The sequence below is a fragment of the Pan troglodytes genome, chromosome 5, assembly GCF_028858775.2.
Source record: "Pan troglodytes isolate AG18354 chromosome 5, NHGRI_mPanTro3-v2.0_pri, whole genome shotgun sequence".
NCBI classification, from domain to species: Eukaryota; Metazoa; Chordata; class Mammalia; order Primates; family Hominidae; genus Pan; species Pan troglodytes.
Window position 1 is genome coordinate 81,027,967 of NC_072403.2, and position 19,521 is coordinate 81,047,487.

Sequence of the window (19,521 nt, forward strand, 5' to 3'; positions counted from 1 at the left end):
TTTCAATTAGCATAATATCCTTTGGGTTCATTTGTCTTGTAGCATATGATAAGATTTTTTTCTTTTTATATGGCTGAAGAATATTTCATTGTTTATGTATATACCACATTTTCTTCATCCATTCTTCCATTGATGGACAATCAGCTTGCTTCCACCTCTTGGCAATTGTCAATTATACGTGATGAACATGGGTGTTCAAATATCTCTTTGAGATCTTTCTTTCAATTCTTTTGGACATATACTCAGAAGAGAGATCATTGGATTATTTTTTATTTGTTTTTTCAGAAACTGCCTACCATATTCCAAAGCAGCTGCACCATTTCACATTCCCACCAACATTGCATCAGGGTTCCAATTTTCCCACATCCTTGTCAACATTTGTTATGTTGTTTTTTTGTTTTTGGTTTTTTTGTTTTGCTTTGTTTTGTTTTGTTTTGTTTTTGACACAGAGTCTCGCTCTGTTGCACAGGCTGGAGTGCAGTGGTGCAGATCTCAGCTCACTGCAACCTCTGCCTCTCCGGTTCAAGCAATTCTCCTACCTCAGCCTCCCAAGTAGCAGAGATTACAGATGTGTACTATCACGCCTGGCTAATTTTTGTATTTTTAATAGAGATGGGATTTCCCCATGTTGGCCAGGCTGGTCTCAAACTCCTGGCCTCATGAGATCGCCACCCTCGGCCTCTCAAAGTGCTGAGATTACAGACATGAGCCACCCCGCCCAGCCTGTCTTTTGTTTTTTAATAATAGTTATCCTAGTGGGTGTGAGGTGATAACCCATTGTAGTTTTGATTTGCATTTCTCTTATGATTAGTGATGTAGAGCATCTTTTTATATCCTTGTTGTCCATTTGCGTACCTTCTTTGGAAAAAATGTCTATTCAAGTCTTTTGCCCATATTTTAATTTGATAATTTGGTTTGGGTTTTTGTTGTCAAGTTTAGGAGTTATTTATATATTCTGGATGTTAACCTCTTATCAGATACATAGTTTGCAAATATTTTCTCCCTTTTCATAGGTGGCCTTTTCATTCTACTCATTTTTTTCTTTCCTGCACAAAAGTTACTTTGTTTTGTTTTTTAATTTGATGAAGTCCTATTTGCTCATTTTAGCTTTTCTTCCCTGTACTTTTGGTGTCATCTCCAAGTTCAATGATTTGAATGTGTTTCTCTATGTTTTCTTTTAAAAGTTTTATAGTTTCTAGTCTTATGTTTACATCTTAATCCATTTTATGTTGTTTTTTATGTGGTGTAGGCACATGGATATCCAGTTTTTCCAACACTGTTTGTTGAAGAGATTATCCTTTTCCCATTGTGTAGCCTTAGCACCCTTGTCGAGGATCATTTGACCATATACATGAGGATTTATTTCTGTGTACTCTATTCTGTTCTGTTGGTCTATATGTCTGTCTTGACACCAGTACCATACTTTAAAAATAATCATTACTGTAGGTTTGTAATATAGCTTGAAAATAGAGAATACTTTTCTTTCTTAAGACTGCTCCAGCTGTCAAGAATTCTTTGAGATTTTATGTGAATTTTATATTTTTTTCCATTTCTGCAAAAATACCATTTGGATAGATTGCTTTGGGTAATATGGACATTTTAACCATATTAAGTCATCTAATTCATGGACACAGGATTTCCTTCCATTTATCTGTCTCTTCCTTCATTTTTTTCAGAAATGTTTTATAGTTTTCAATGTATAACTCTTTTTCCTCCTTAAGTTTACTCATATTTTATTTATTTTGATGTTTTTTAAATGGGATTCTTTTATTAATTTCCTTTCAGATTGTTCATTGATAATGTATGGAAACAATTGATTTTTGTGTGTTAATTTTCTTGCATTCTGCAACTTCACTGAATTTGTTCTTTAATTATAACAAGATTTTTAATGTTTGTCTGTGTGTAATCTTTAGGGTTTACTACATATAAAGTCATGTCATCTATGAACAGAGGTAATTTTACCTCTTCCTTTCCCATTTGGATGCGTTTTATTTCTTTTTCTTACCTAATTGCTGTTTGTAGGACTTCTAGTACTATGTTGAATAAAACTGGCAAGAGAGGGCATTTTTGTCTTATTTCTGATCTTAGGGGAAAAACTTTCAGGGTTTTTTTGTTTTGTTTTGTTTTGTTTGTTTTACCATAAAGTGTGATATTAGATGTGGGTTTTGCATATAAGACCTTTGCTATGTTGAGGTAATTTCTTCATATTCCTGGTTCATTAAGCAATTTTATCATGAAAGGGTGTTGAATTTTGTCACATGCTTTTTAAAAATCAATTGAGACAGTCATGTGGTTTTTGATCTTCATTCTGTAAATGTGATGTACTACACTGATTGATTCTCATTTGTGGAAACATCTTTGCATTTCAGAAATAAATCTCTCTTGGTCATGATATATAAACTTTTTAACATGCTGCTGAATTTGGTTTGCTAGCATTTTGTTGAGGATTTTTGCATCAATATTTATTAAGGATATTTGTCTGTAGTTTTCCTTTTTTTTATATAGTATCTTTGTCTGATTTCAGTATCCAGGTAATACTGGCCTCCTATAATGGGTTTAAAAGTGCTCTCTGCTTTAATTTTTTGGAAGACTTTGAGAATTAGTTGTGTTTATTCTTCTTTAAATGTATCGTAGAATTCTCTAGTGAAGACTTCTGGTCCTCTAGACTTTTGTTGAGAGGTTTTTGATTATTGATTCAATCGCTTTACTAGTTATGGGTCTATTCAGAAACAAAATTTCTGCATGCTTCAGTCTTGGCGTGTTATATTTTTTCTTAGAATTTGTGTATTTATTTTAGGTTATCTTGTATGTTGACATATAATTAATTGTTCATAGCTGTCTCTTATGATACTATTTACTTCAGTGCCATCAGTTGTGATGTCTCTCCCTTTTTTTCTAGTTTTTGTTATTTGAGTCTTCTCTCTTTCTTTTTACTTACTCTTTTTAAAAAGGGTTTGTCGATTTTGTATATTTTTTCTCCAAAAATCAACTCTTAGTTTTGTTGATTTTTACATGGGCTTGCTATTTTCTATTCTGTATATTTCAGCTCTAATCTTTATTATTATCTTGCTTCACTAACTTTGGGTTTAGTTTATGCCTCTTTTTCAAGTTCTCTGAAGTATAAAGTCAGGTTTTGATTTGAGATCTTTCTTCTTTTTTAATGTAGGTGTTTACTGCTATAAACTTCCCTCTTAGTACCTTTTTGCTGCCTCACATATGTTATGTGGTATGTTGTATTTTCATTTTCACTTGTCTCATGATATTTTCCAATATTTCTTGTGATTTCTTCTTTGATCCGCTGGTTGTTCAAGAGTGTGCTGTTTGATTTCTACATATTTCTCAATTTTTCAGTGTTTTTCTTAGTATTGAGTTCTAGTTTTATTCCATTGTAGTCAGAAAAGATACTTGGTAAGATTTCACTCTTCTTCAATTTGTTAAGGTTTGTTTTGTGGCTTAACATGTGGTCTATCCTGGAAAATTTTCTGTCTGCCCTTGAGAAGAATGTGTATTCTGCTGTTGTTGTATGGAGTGTTCTGCATGTGCCTGTTAGGTCCAACTCATCTATAATGTTATTCATGTCATCTGTTTTCTTATTAATTTTCTGTCTAGGTAATCTATCTAGTTAATCTGTCTAGTTATTAAAAATGGGATATTAAAATATCCCATTATATTGTTACTATTTATTTCTTTCCTCAATTATTTCAATGTTTGCTTCACATGTTTGGGTGCTATGACATTAGGTGCACATATATTTATAATTGTTATACCTCCCAAGAGAATCAACCGTTTTATCATTACATTGTGTCTTTTTTTGTCTCTTGAGACAGTTTTTGACTTGAAGTCTATTTTGTTTGATATAAGTGTAGCCAACCTCATTCTCTTTTGGTTATCTTTTACATAGGATGTTTTATCCCTACTTTTACTTTCAGTCTATGGATGCCCTTATATACAAAGTGAGTCTGTTGTAGACAACTGAATTGTATTTTTAATCACTTTTTATACTCTCTTTAAGATATGGTTCATGTGCCTTTAACTTCTTAAGACTCTGCAAAAAAAAATGTGAAGATTAAGTTGGGTTACCTTTGAATGATTAATTCTACATATTTTGAAATGTTTTATATATCAATGAGCATAAATCTCAAGGACAGAAAATAATTTTATTATTTGAGTCGTGAAATCCATTTGGCTGTCAGATCTGCTTTTCTAGCAGTGAATGCAAATGTGCAGCCAGCCAGGGAGCATTAGCAGATCACAAAGCCTGACATGGCATATCAGAAGCCAGCTATTCACTTGTGCAAATTAGAATAAATTGATGGAATAAATTAAAGACAATTTTGTACACTATACACTTTTTGAAAAGGAAGCCATTGCATAATGTAAATTTGCTTATTTTTTCTCCTTTATTAGGCATTTAATGCCATGATATTGGCATTACATTTTAAATCAACTTGTTAAAATTTTGACATTTTTGTTTAGTATTTGCTTATTAAACAAAACACTCAAACATGTTTTAAGTATTAAAATGTTCCAAAGAATAATACAAATGAGGACATATAAATGATAGATAAAAATCTTGCTCTCATTGAGCTTATTATCATATGGAAAAAGACATTCATAGAATTGATGGATGCTTTCATAGAGGTAGGTGCACGTTACTGTATTGGGGCACAAGGTGTCAGGGATTCACATGAATGGTATTAGCACACTGATATGCACGCATAAATTGACACATATCTCTTCTCAAATATATTCTAAATATATTAAAACATACACACATTTTCTTTCTCTCTCTCTCTTTCTCTCTCTCTCTCTTTCTCTCTATCTCTCTCCCTCTCCCTCTGTCTCTCCTTCTCTCTCAGCAAAAGCCATAGGGTTGATTCTGTCCTCTAGGGAACTTCTCCACCAGGCCAGTTGAGCAGCTGATGAACCTAACACAATGTAATATACCCTGCAGAAGGCAACTTATTGTAGCTACTTTGCTCCTTACAGACCAGCCATTCAGGGCCAAAGTCTCCACATTCCCAAACACACAGGGAGCTTCATAAATATCTTGACAAAATTGAAATCTTCTTTATAGGATACCCACATCTGTGTTTGTTTTCCAGTAATGTATCCATTCATGGAACTTAAACATAATAGAGATACCTTTCTAATGTAATAATTATCTAATAACAATTAAAATTGGTAATCATTGGGTTTTATTAAAAGCCGGTAACTAGGATTATAAAGAGAACCAGAATAAAGAGACAAATGGAATTGGAGTGAAGCCTCAATATTTTTGTTTTGCAAAACCAAACCAGAACTTAAACATATTCAGGCTAATCCAAAAAAGGAACTTACATCTGTCTGTTCAGGACTGATTGTTCTCTGGGAGAAATGTTCATAATTTCTCTGGTAATGACAGGTGGATATTTCCCCTAACTCTAAGCTGTATACACCATTCTCTGGGAGGCCTGCCAGCTGTGCTAATATGATCAACCACCCAGGATCACCTCTCAACTTTTGTCAATTTCTCTATTCTCACTTGGTTCCCTGATCACTTTTACTCACAGAAAAACATGGAAGAATAATTTGGCAAAGGAAGCTTGGCATTTAGAGCTTAGTTTTCTGTCCTTCAAAATGTACTGTACCTTCAATTGACTCATTTAGCATTTAATGAAAAAAAAAAAAAGACTGTTAACCAGCTCTCTCTGTCTGCAACAATCTTCCTCTTAACAAAAACAAAATAGACTTATGCTTTGTTGTTTTTTACTCTTTACTCTTAGGCTGAATAGCTTCCTGAGTGTTTAAAAAAGTGTCATTTGACATTACTGCATACATGAGAAATGCACTTAAAAATGTTAACCCATGCGAAATAGGTGTTTAGTTCCTCTGCTACTAGATATAGTAAATTCCTCCAACCACGGAATAACTCCGCATTTTTTTCTGATGAAATCTTGTGCCAAAAACCATCTCATTCGAGAAAAACAAATCTCAAAAAAAGCTAGATTCAGCATGGTTCCACCGTATCAGAACTATATGACTTAAATGGTACAATCACTTTAGAAAACAATATGGGAGTAACATAAAATTAAGTATGCCTTTACAGCATAATCAAGGAATTCCACTCTCAGATATTCACCTTAGACATATGAAAATACATATCCATACATAAAATGTGTATGGTAATTATTTATAATAGCCAAATATCATTAGCTATTATTTCTAAAGGCTAAAAATCAGAAATACCCTAAAGGTTTTAACCTAATTGATAAATACATCAATAAATTGTGCTGTATTTGTACCATAGAATATCACTCAACTGTAAAAGGAAACAAAATAGATGAATCTCAAAAACGTTATGCTAAATGAATCAAGTTAAAATTAAAAGTCTATGTACTGTATGCTTCTATTAAAATGAAATTTTAGAAAAGGCAGAATTATAACAGCAGCATGTCCGTGGTTGCCTGGGAGCATGGAAGGGTAGGGGATGAAATACAAAGGGACTTGAGAAAACTGTTTAGGGTAAGGGACTGTTTGTCTATGTTAAATGTGGTGGTACTTACATGGTAGTATACAGTTATCCAAAGAATTAAACTATGTACTTAAAATTGTGAGTTTTATCTGTAAATACTACCTCAAAAAACAAAAAAGGGGAAAAAATTAAATGATTTTGTCATTGATACCTAATGTGAATTCTCCAGAATAGTACATGCCCAATGGAAGAGCATGTGGTTTATTATTTCACAATTCCAAACAGGGATATATTCACACATAAACACTCAAGTGTGTTTTGAGTAAAATTAAATCATCTTTAAATCTCTAAATACTAGATGATCTGCAGCATTTTACATATTTTGTGTGAAAACCTACATGTACTAGAAAAAGTTGGTTCAGTTTTATGTTTATATTGGTAGATAATTTCTTGTAAACTATAGATATGATTTTCTTAAAATAACTTAAACTTCTTTGTAAATGAAATATCTTGGTAAGATATTTCAGGCAAAATGTCTTTCTTAGATTGAGAGTATTGAGATCAAGCAGTGGCCTGTCAATCTCTATTGCCGAAATAAATTGTGGTCAGTAATTGGCAACAGCATTTATTTCTATTTAAACTCTGTTTGCTCTAATGTTACTCCACATTGCAATTATTTATTGTAATGTGTTTTGGGATAATCCATAAAACACCAAGACAGCACATTGCAATAAGAGTATTTGATCTCCGAGAGAACAAAACTCTTAGGTCCTCCTTGATATAAATGAATTATATTCATTTAAATATTGTCTGAAGGTTTGAATTCACAATCCGTATCTCTTGTAGGTGAATCAGATTTAAGTAATCAAAAGCTTATCAGTGCTGTTGCTTTTTCATATTTTCTGCATCTAAAATGGTAAAATGGCCTTTTCTCCCTAAGTTTTCTGTTCCACATAAGGTTTCTTTACAGCAGTAAAATGTGACTTTCCATGAATAACACTACGATTTATGTTTTTGCTTTGGATGCATTTATTTGAAACCATCCCAAAATGTATTGAGCAGTAGGAATTTATACTTTTCATCAGTCATTTCTCCTTTTAATTATAATTACTCTGTTGCAGAAATTATACTGTCATTAATTCCAAAATCATCGTGGTCACAATAAGGCCTGAACCCAAAACAACTGATTTGTTTCTGGAGATAGAACTGGCTCATTTGGCTAACGTAAGTACCATCCACTGGGCACTGACTTGCTTATGGAATTACCTTTCTAACAGTCATTCTTTCAACTGATAACACCAGAATACATTTTCTAGACTTTTATAGTTGCAAATATATTAACTTGTTATGAGTATGTGTATTATAAAGAAACAGAATGATTATTCTATGCTTTTTTCATGATAAAATTCTCTTCAATTTATCCAAATGAGTATATGTATTATAAAGAAACAAAGAATGGTTATTCTATGCTTTTTTCATGATAAAATTCTCTTCAATTTATCCAAATAATAGTTAATAAATCATTTATCAGTGCACACATCTTTACCAAGCTTTGTGCTAGGCACTGGAGAAGATGAGGTGAGTAAAAGCCTGTTAACTGTAGTGGTGCTTACATGGTAGTATATACAATTATCCAAAGCATTAAACTATATACTTAAAATTGGTGAGTTTTATCTTTAAATAAAACTTGATCTCACTATGTGGTAGGAAAGAAAAAATTTAAGTTGCATGCCACAGTAAAAGTTATAAACAGTGCAAAGGGGAATGATTAATTCAGCGGAAGGGGGTGCTGGGTGGAGTGGGTAGCATGTAGAAATACTAAGTCAAAGATCAGGGAAGGCTTATTATAACTATCTAGGTGATCGCATTGTCTAAATCAAAATCTTTCATCTCAGAATGAAAAGAACCCATTCTTAAATCTATCCAACTGCAGCTGAAATGCTTCAGATTTTGTTCAGTCCTCTACACAAATTTTCAATGTCTACTTATTATTTAAATATTCACTTCAAATACTTAAATCATTGAAGTGGAGGAGCAAGGAAAGTGATCCCTATGAAAGTCTTCCTTATTGTACTTTCATAGTTCCTGTATTAAAATAAGTCAGTCTCATGATTTACTTGTACATATTTTTATTCCTTGCAAAGTTTTTATGAAGTTGACCTTTCTTTACATTGAAAAAAAAAATAAAGCAAAAAGTGATTAAGTCATTTTCCCAAGCCCATATAGTTAGTGAATGACATAGCATAATTTATACTCACATTCTTTTGGCTGTAAAACTTGTGTATTTTCTACTATTGTGTAGTTTCTGATTTCCTGAAAAAAATCAGCCTTAGTTTTATAGAAAAATGATAATCACCTTTTCTGTGAATCACTTTTTCTAAGATGCCCCAAGCTTCCTGGATTATTTAATAAAAATTTCAAATCTCTCTGCAATAACTTTCAAAGATCATTTGATATTTAAACTATTTAACTTTAAACTATTCTAAATAGTTTAACTATTTAAACTATTTAAACTATTAGTTAATATTTAAACTATTAGGTGTTTTCCTGCTTTTGTCAAAATGTGACCATACTAGTTCTATCTAACCTTAAGGAACATGTTTTAGTTCTACAATATCTACCTCCTCATACCTTAGTATAGCCCTCATCTCTTCACTGCACTGAGAACTGGGAGACATTTTTAACTTTTGAACATTTGCTTTTGAATAAAGAATTTGTGTATTCAAAATTTTTTACAAAAATATATGTTTTTATTGCTTTTCTACAGTTACAAGTATTGGGAGAATGTAGTAAGAGATATTAATTCTCTGTATCAGATTATAGAATTACTGAAGAAGCACCCAGTATCAGAATGTGTACTCTGTTTCTTATGCAGAGAACAGTTGTGCAAATGAATCACAAGACTTTGATAAAGATGAAATCATTATTTAGAACTTAAAGGACATGTTAAAGGAAGCTTTTTTAATAAATTAAAAAAGAGTAGTCTCAAAAATAGTGTTGAAATAGTCTCACTATTTGACTATAATAAAACTATTTGAAATGAACGTATTTAAGCTTTGAGTCTGTCTTTTATGTTCTGGAAATGTATTTTGTCAGCTGATTTACAGAAGATATAAACCATGTACTAAAAATATTTTCTACATATGGAAAACAAAGAACATAGTCAACAAATTTTATTAAGCACCAGCTAGTACTGGAATGACAATGAAAGTCAGCATGTAAGAATGATGAGATAATTATCAGAAGTCACTTAGAATTAATTGTGTCTTTCAGTATTTTGAGTAAGTGAATTGACCAGGTTCCCACGAGAATATATCTCTACTCTAGAAAGCCCATGTTTAAAATATATGTATACATGTAGAAATCTGTTACAAAAAAGTGGATGGGGAGAGGAGAATAGAAAGGGGAACAATTTTATGCTAGAGAAGAAAAAGTCTCTAGGCGCTCTTGTTTAGAATCTGCCCGCCGTGCACATCGTGCCTCTTCTCAGAGGCTCCTCCAGTTACTGACCACACAACTGAGCCTCTCTGGGCTGCTCTGGACTCTTTTATTTAAAATATCCATCTCACTGTTGTTTGTACAATATATACAGACCTTCTACTTTAGTGTTTTGAATTTCTAAAGCTTATTGTATTTACATTTATTTTATTGCTAAAATTAGATTTTGTGAAATACTTTGGGAAGTATTACTGTTCACTAAGGGAGGGAATATGTGGTTTATTTATCGAATATCATAATATTATTACCAGTCTTATAAAAATATATTCTATGTACTGAGATTAGTTTATTTTCATTGAAGAGAAGACAAAAAAAGGTCTATTTTGAAATATAATGTTAGCTGAAATGTGAAGAAAAAATATATCTTAAATATGCAGACTGAAATTTATTAGAACAAGCCTGAACTTCATGTATATATACACACACATGCACACACACACACACACACACATATGTACATATATTCAGTTGGCCCTCAGTAGCTGCATCCGTGGATTCAACCAACCACAGATAAAAAATATTTGGAAAAAAATGAAAAATAACAGTATAACAATAAAAATAATACAAATGTAAAAATATAGTATAAAAACTATTTACATAGTATTTACACTGTATTATGGTATTAGGTCTTGTAAGCAATTTAGAGATGACTTCAAGTATACAACAGAATGTGCATAGGTTATATGCAAATATATATAAGATACTTGAGCATCCATGGATTTTGGTATCTGCAAGGGGTTCTGGAACCAACCCCCTGTGGATAACAAGAGACAACTAATACAAACACACCCATCCCCCCACCTCCAACCTTCACACATATACATCTACATATATATATTAATATATATATGCATGTATATATATATATACATGCCCATATTTGTTGCCTTCAAATTTTTTTAGAAATGACGCATTTCTAATATCAAATCTGTCTACTTTCACCTATTTTCTTATATCAAAAATATCCGTTATACTTTCAGGAAAGAATAACTTCAAAATTACATTTTATTGAAATGCCATGTGAAAAAAAAAGGAAGAATGGGAATTAATAGTTACAGTGAGTTATAGTGAGTTAATAGGAAAAGCCTGTTAACATTTTCTTTTAAAAATGTGTCTCAGAAAGCTTTTTAACAAATAACATTTACAATATGTTAAATATAATAAGGCTCTTGGGAACTGATAGGAATAGGTAATAAAATATGGAACCTAGCAATTCCAAATTCTGTTTAGCAAAGCCAATTGCAGCTTTAACCAGATTATGTCATTAATTAGTAAGACACTATTCTTAGTTCAGTTTTTCAGGCTGATGGCTTCATTGTCATGACCTATAAAGTTAGGGTATATGGTCTTTAGTGCTTAAGCATAACAATTAGTTGCTTTAAAGAAATATCAAATTTTTTTATCCCTCCAAAAATTTGTTTTTTATATCACTTAAGAGTGACATTTATACTCATCAAATTTTTAGATCCTATAATGCATAAGGAAAGTTAATCATCTTATTGAAAATAATTCTTGAGGCCCAATGAGTGCAATGAGTAGATCCCTATGTAGACAAACACATATGCTATTAGGATCCCTTGTGTCTGACAGGTCTGGGCCTACTGTGACTTTCCAAGGTGAATAACATCTTTATCTTTAAAGATGAGTCAGAAGAAAAAGAAGGTAAAATGCATTTTAGTTATCTCATGCTCTATCAACTTTGCAAGCCTGAAAATGCATACTTTTTCCAAATGAAGTCTTTATGTAGTTCCATTTCAAATGGAAAGATAGAGTGGACCATACCAGCCTGCAGTCTCCTCTTGGCTTTTAAATTTTTTTTCCTCTGGGCATCAACTCCAAATGGTATAGGTAGGGTACTGCTGCTGTCTTTCAGGGTTGAGATAAATGCATTATGTTTGTAGTTCTCAAATTGATCTAATGAGAATTTGGGCTTGTAGGTTTTGTTTTCTTTGCCATACTTGCGTGCATTCTAATAGCATGAAGCTAACAAATTAAGAAATTTGTTTTATGTGTATAAACCAATTTTAAATGAAAATTAACCATGACCCTATGACCTTTGTAAATAATAGTGGAAAACACAGTGACAACTGTAACAAATATGCTTGTTATCATTAGATAAGCATGAGAAACAATGAAAAGAAATTCCAACATTCATCAGTGGGTATTTTCATGAATATAAAGGTTAATAACCTAAGGATTTAAAAATCACTTGGCAAAACTTTGAAAAGTTCAGTGTGTGCATCCGTAATTTTCACAAAGGGCTGTTTGATATGCCTTTACTTTTTGAATTACTTTTCTGCCCTAGCTTTATCCATTTGGATGTGGTTTATGATATTTTGTCTGTTTACAGTTCTTGGTAACTTTTATGGAGAGTCTTGAAATGCTACTAGACAAGGAGATTAAAGGCTCTTCCAACAACTGAAATTGAGATAGAAATTGCTCTCTGGCTACATTTTTGGTTATAGCCTAAATTTCTTCGGTAGACATCCTTCTCATGTTTCAAATTTAGTTTATTGTTAATTATAATACATAATTGATATTCTTTAAAAACATTTTAGTATGATTGTGCTATTGTTGGAGCAGGGGGTCAGCAAACTTTTTTAGATAAGAGTCAGATCATAAAGAATTTCAGGCATGAGAGCCATAATGGCTTCTGTCACATCCACTGAAATATGGTGTTATAATCTGAAAGCAGCCATTGACAATATGAACCAATAGGTGTAGCTGTATTTCAATAAAAAGTAACTTACAACAGATGGCAGGTCAGATTTGGCTCATGGGCTATTGTTTGTCAACCCCTGTGTGATACGCAGAATAGTGACTCCTCCAAAGATGTCCACATCCTAATCCCCAGAACCTATGACTGTGCTGTGTTACAAGCCAAAAGGGATGCTTGTGTGAGTACATGTCAAAACGCATATGTGTGTTACATGTCTCTGCTATAACCCCATATAATTATTATTAGGACATATCATTATATTGCTTTTGGACGTAAAAGAAAAAGACATAGGCTATATGTTGTACCTATATAAAATCTAGTTATTTAATTAATCTATTTATTGAAGTTATTTGCTACTTTAATTAATATTAAATACTTGCACAGTTTTAACTCTAGAAGACCCATTTGCTTGCTGAGAGGTACACCAGACTCTGTGCAGCCATTATTGGAAATGATGTGATCACATGCAGGTAGGACACTCTGAGACATATATGTGGAGGCAATGGTTTTCTTTGAAGCATATACATGTAAAAACGTCCTGATGATGGTTCTGCTTTTTACTGCTTCCCATATGACAAGTGGAAAGTATTCCTCTGGAAATAATGCAGGTTAGTGATATATCTCAGAAATTAGAGAAGCAAGCTGTCATCACATCTATAAAAATAGTGTCATGTGGTTAATGTGGGCTACTAACTATATAGCAGAAGTGATATTAAATATGTGCCCTCTCCTTGTATTCCAATCAAATAGCTGCCAACTTTCTGTGAATAGCTGTGTAACATAGATGGGACTCATTCTGATAAAAACGGTATTCTACATTTCTCACTTCAGTGGCCTTCATGTAATTCTGCTTTAGCTAAAGCCAATTTTTTTTTCATTCCATCTTAGTTTGTCTAGTTTTCAGTGTGATGAGAATCCTCATAAAATCCATCCAAATTATCTACATCTCCAGCTTCCTAACAAATAAGAGTACAGTATTGTATTCTCAATGTGTCTTTTAAGGCTTTAGGTACACAGCAGCTATCCCTTAAAAACTGAACATAAGACCCAGACTTAGCTCCTTCTAAGTAGCATTTAAAATACTAAAATATGGAACAGTACTTATCATAACTTTGAGAACATATTGGAGAAGAACATCCAGGAGATTACTTCCTGTTGAGTTTTATATTGTATTTTTTCACTGCCTCATCCCCTTGCATGGTGTTTTACTCTTTAAGGGACTGTAGAACTGTTCATATGTTAAAAGACATGACACTGAAATGGGTCCCTCTCACTGATCAACTATTAGCGGACTGTGATGGATTTGACTGTGGAAAAATTTACGTCTGCTAATGTCTTGCTTCCCTTAGCAATTCCTGAGATGTTTTTAATGTGTCCTTCTGAAGTATCATTAAAATTATGGGGAGGCTGAGGCGGGTGGATCATGAGGTCAGGAGTTCAAGACCAGCCTGGCCAAGAGGGTGAAACCCCGTCTCTACTAAAAATACAAAAAAAAAAAAAATTATCCAGACGCAGTGGCAGATTACTGCAATCCCAGCTATTCAGAAGGCTGAGGCAGGAGAATCGCTTGAACTCAGAGGACAGAGGTTGCAGTGAGCCAAGATTGCGCCACTGCACTCCAGGCTGGGTGACAGAGTGAGACTCTCTCATTAAAAAAAAAAAAAAAGAAAGAAAGAAAGAAAGAAAAGAAAAAAATTTATGAACAAAATATGAATTAGTCTTTTGCAGATCCAGTTAGGCAAATTGGAAATATTCTTGAGGAATCTCCAAAATCTATTTGGGTAGCTATATACAATAATAACAATCTTTAGTAGGGAAAGAGAGAGAGGATAAACTTAGCAAAATCCAGGTCATTTTAAAGTAATGCCTTGCCATCTAAAATTTAGGAAATTAAAGAGAGACAATACAGTGTCAGTTGAGGAGTCTTTCTCCCATTCACTCAACAGATCAAATGTCCAACTCACTGAACGATGTGACAGAAAAATTCATTCTGTAACATCTGACTCAGAGCACTAGAAATGTTCAAATAATTGTGATGAAGTCACTGCCCTTCTTCATGCCCTTAGCTGCCTTTCCTATTTACTTGCTGTGCCTCCACTGAAAAGAGATTATTTTGTTTCAAGGAGGCTGTGAAAGGTACAAAAAAGTTCTGAAGTTTCAAGATTAGTAGTTTATTATGGCATATAACCACCAAGCATTCAAAAATCTGAATAAAAAATAGAGTAACCACTTTATTTCTTTTTTTAAGCAATTGTATTAGTAATTTACAAGTAATAATTGTATTGATCTGTGGGGTACAATGAGAGGTTTTGATATATGTTTACAATATAGGATTCTTAAATCAGGGTAATGAACAAATCCATCGCCTCACAAAGTTTCAGTAGATGGGAGGAATATGCTTTAATGATCTATTGCACAGAATGGTGACTATAATAAATAATAATGCATTGTATATTTCAAAATTACTGAGTAGGTTTAAATGTTTTCAGCATGTTATTTCTGCCATGTGTATCATGAGCAGTGATTCTCTAAATTTGATGTGAAAAAAAATTATGGAGAGGCAAGAGTGCCATTATTAAAATGCAGATTTCTAGGTTTAGCCTCAACCTTAACATTCCTATAGCCAATGAATCTACATTTTCAGTATGCATCCCAGTTTATTCTGAAGTAGGTCCAGAGAAAACACTTTGAAAACATCATTAATATAGCAAGAGTGTGATTAAGGTAGCATATGCATTGAATGTATTGAAAATTTAAAACACCAAGGAAAGTTTAAAGAAACTTGGTCATTTGTATTGTGACATTATTGTTATCTTTTCTGTAACCAACTTGTTTCAGATCTCTGCTCAAAGATAATCTTGCTGATGAAGCTTTCTTAAATAGACAAAAGTACTATCCACTCTATTTTCCTAGTTGTACCTAGTCGTACCTCTCTCTCTCTGCCCTTCACTATGGTGAAATACATGAGGCAGGGACTTAGTTTTGCTCATCCTTGTATCACAGTGCCTTGAATGGTTTTTGGAATGTAACAGATGTTTAGTAAATGAATGCAGAATGGTTGCAGAATGGTTAGACTTGTTGTGATCATCTGCCTGCTCTCTCTTCTGACTTCTGCACTTTGTGAGGGTAATATAACATAGTTGAGTATTTCCTTAAAAAGACTTAGAAGAGAGTTTTGAAAGAATAAAATGAATTTCTAGAATCATTAAAAGTGAGGGCTAGAAAAGATGTCCAAGTCACCTATTTTATAAATAAGAAAACAAAAGTTATGCAGTTCAACAAAAGAGAGAACTATCCATTGGAATGCTTTGGCAAAGCTAGTGATATATTCTACTGTCAAGTAAATATATTTGTTTGGTTGACGTTGGAACAGAGGAGAGAAGTAAAAGAAAATAGTGAAGGAACTCAAGAGTGGTATGTAGAACATCTATGGCAATTAGAAATTTGAGCAGTGGTGCATTTTTTAAATGCTTAAAAGTGAGTAAATAGAAACATGTAGAGTTCAGCTAGAGTTTTGAATGGAGCCAAGAGTGGCAGTTTTTGTTTGTTTGTTTTGCCAAAAACATGGTTGTCAAGAATATCATTTCCTTTTCAAAAGTTTCCAAATATGTGCAGTATTACCATTTTGTATGTCAACAAATACTATTTATTGATAGTTTGGTAAATTAATCTTCTTTAACCCATCTGTCTTGTTTACCTGAGAATTTTTGTTTTCTTAGTTTACTGCATTTGTTAAAACTACTTCTACAGATTAGTACTTAGCTTCTCTCTTTTCCTCTCACCGTGTCATCACATTTTGTTATATTGGGCTATTTCCCATTATTGATTTCCTGTAAATCCTCATAACAGATCTTGTAGCAGAGTCCCTTTGAGAAAAGTAACTGAAAATTATAACAAATATTTTACAGGTACTTACTCAGCAAAACCTTTTAGCCAGCTTTGTTTTTTTTCAATATTTAGAATCCATTCATCATTGGTTGCTTTGTTTTCCGTGTCACATTCTTATTATTTAAGTGACTAGTCTATTTAGGTACTAAGTTTTCTCTCATTTGTTCGTTCAGCTTATTTTTCTAAACTTCAAATGTTCGAACTATTGACCTTAGCTCACAGTCTCACATATTGGTGACTATACTAGAATAAATGTTTACTGTATACATCCCAGAATGTGTAGTGAAACTTAAGATTGAATGATGCATTTTGGAACCTATAATAATGCTCACATGTATGGTGTTTAAATTTTCATAACCACAAAAAGAAAGAGAAGCATGCAGCAGGATCTAAGAAGTAAGGGGTGAAGAACACGGAGAATAAAACTGAATGTTGACAAAGTCATGGAAAAAGATTAGAAGAAGCATTTCTCGTTTTGAAACCTTTTTTGAAGAATAAATCAGTTTCTTTAGGGTGATAAAAAGGAAAGAAGTATCCAAACAATTAAGTTTATGTGTTCTTTTCTAATTTTTTTTTGTTGTGGCTTACTGTGAACAATCATTGTGAAATATTAAGCCTATAGTCAGTATCTTATATTAGTTTATATAAAGATTTAACTTAATCTACATTATAAATCATTAAAATCAGCCAATTAGATTTAATGGATCTGTTATCTCAAGTTCCTCAGCTGCACTTGGTTTCTATATCCTTGAAATGCATACTCTCATACTCTTCACTGTGATGTTACAAGGATAATTTGTTTTCTATAAGGTTCTCTGAGCTCCTTTGAACAAAGCCCTAGGTAAATATAGCATAACTTTATGACAGCATTTTGGCTATGCTGACGATTTATCAGAAAGTCACAAGCTATATGAAAAATTCAGGTAAGACTAGACAGGATCTTATAAGATAGAGAAGAAACCAATTTAATACACCATTCCCCTTTCCTTCCATGGAACATCTAGATCTATGCAGTCTGTAAGAACCAGATAAGAACTCATTTCTTCTATGAAACTTGTGCTGACTAGCATAGGCCATGACACTCCATTCCCTCATTTGTCCTTTACTCAGTAAACTATGGCTAGTGATATTTATGAAAGCATTTTGCTTGGATTGTTACAGGAACATTCCATGTGTATGTTCCTCATCTACTTCTATAGGACTATGACCTTTTTTCAGGAAAGACAGTGTTATTATACTGTAGGAGCATAGTGTAGGGAGATATGAGCATTCCCTAACAAGTAAGACCCCACCTCATCAAAGGGCAGAAGCTGCAGGGAGGTAAGAAGTGCCCGGCAGGAGAGGCCCCAAGAGATGTGACTACCAGTGGGGCCCAGCAAGGGAGTCTCCTGAGAATCCACCCAAGTGCTGGTGATGTTGTAGAACTTTTTTCTTAGTTCAGCTAAGAGCCGGGTTCTTGTTACACGGCCATGAGAGATTAGGCTTGGAGACACTTTGAAGGGTGAGAAAAAAAATGGAATTTATTGGGAAAAGAGGGGATGAAAATGAAACAGGGGCCCTCGGCAAAGCCAGAGTCCTGCTAGCTGGCTTCCCCCTGGCAGACTGAATTCCAGTTTCCACCCCAGGAGAGAAGGGGCCAGGCTCCTCCCCTGCAAATGTTGTGAACCTCCCAAGGCTCACCCAACTGCACATTCCTTATATTGCGCAGGCCTTGGAAGTTCTGTCAGGGAGCCCTTCCCACCTGGCTGTCTCAGTGAGAAGAGTCAACTTAAATCATCAAATAGGGCCAGACTGCTCAGAGCTGACTTTGGACGTTAGTGGGCAGGTGAAAACCTTTTGCCTCCTTTACCTCCCCTCCCTCACCCCTCTACCACCCTGGCCACTGGCAGAGTCATGGCCGACCTCCGCCCCAGTCTTTCATCTGGAGGAGAGAAGATGATCTGACATTCAATCAGGTTCTGTGTTTTGATTATTATTTGTAACAGATCATTTTCAATTGCTAATGACATGACAATCGTGATTTAATGTGACCACCAAAGTCTATTATTTAAGAGTGGCTCAAAACTTTGGAGGTTTATTTTCAATTTATGACTAAATTTCCATCCAGAAGCAAGAAAAAGATCATTTTTTACTAAATAAATTTTAAAGGAAGAATGGGAAACAAAAACAAATGCATTTTCTGATTGCTTAAAAAAAAAGTAAGATACCTTGGATATGTGGCCTTTCAGGGAATTTTTAGAATAACTGGGATGCTGCAATATTGGAGTTAGTCATGTACCAATTAAAATGAATAATATGTAAGGTTTGAGTGAATTTCATACATTTTAGAACAGTGAGCTTACTATTTATTTCTAGCAAAAATTTAGAATGGACCTATCTATCAGACAGCATTTACAAAGGCACACCTCCAAAAGAGCTTCTCTGGACTTTCAAAGATGTTGCTTTCCCAGATACACTCCAGTGATTGTCTATATGTAGACAACACTGAAGCCTGAGGGCTGGGTCATAGCTTGCTGGCAATGAGGTACGGTGTCCACCTGTGGAAGGAAGGCAGTGGCCTGTTTCAGGACTGTACTTTTTTTTTTTTTTTTTTTGAGACAGAGTCTTGCTCTGTCGCCCAGGCTGGAGTGCAGTGGCGCGATCTCGGCTCACTCACTGCAAGCTCCACCTCCTGGGTTGACGCCATTCTCCTGCCTCAGCCTCCAGAGTAGCTGGGACTACAGGCGCCTGCCACCACGTCCTGCTAATTTTTTTGTATTTTTAGTACAGACGGGGTTTCACTGTGTTAGCCAGGATGGTCTCAATCTCCTGACCTCGTGATCCGCCCTCCTTGGCCTCCCAAAGTGCTGGGATTACAGGCGTGAGCCACCGCGCCCAGCCTCAGGACTGTATCTTTTAACTGCCTTGGTCTGTTTATTATTATCAATGACTAGGTTGGATGAAGGCATAGATAATCATGTTT

General features: G+C 33.9%; 1 protein-coding gene across 5 annotated transcripts in view; it reads left to right on the plus strand.

Moving 5' to 3' along the window:
• ADGRB3 (adhesion G protein-coupled receptor B3) overlaps positions 1-19,521 on the plus strand; it is a 753,008-nt gene that overhangs the window by 419,608 nt on the left and 313,879 nt on the right. For all 5 annotated transcript variants that reach the window (XM_016955757.3, XM_054686001.1, XM_054686002.1 and 2 more), the window contains one exon: positions 7,576-7,678. In XM_016955757.3, the coding sequence (XP_016811246.2) occupies positions 7,576-7,678 (103 nt within the window). The remainder of the gene's footprint in view (positions 1-7,575; positions 7,679-19,521) is intronic.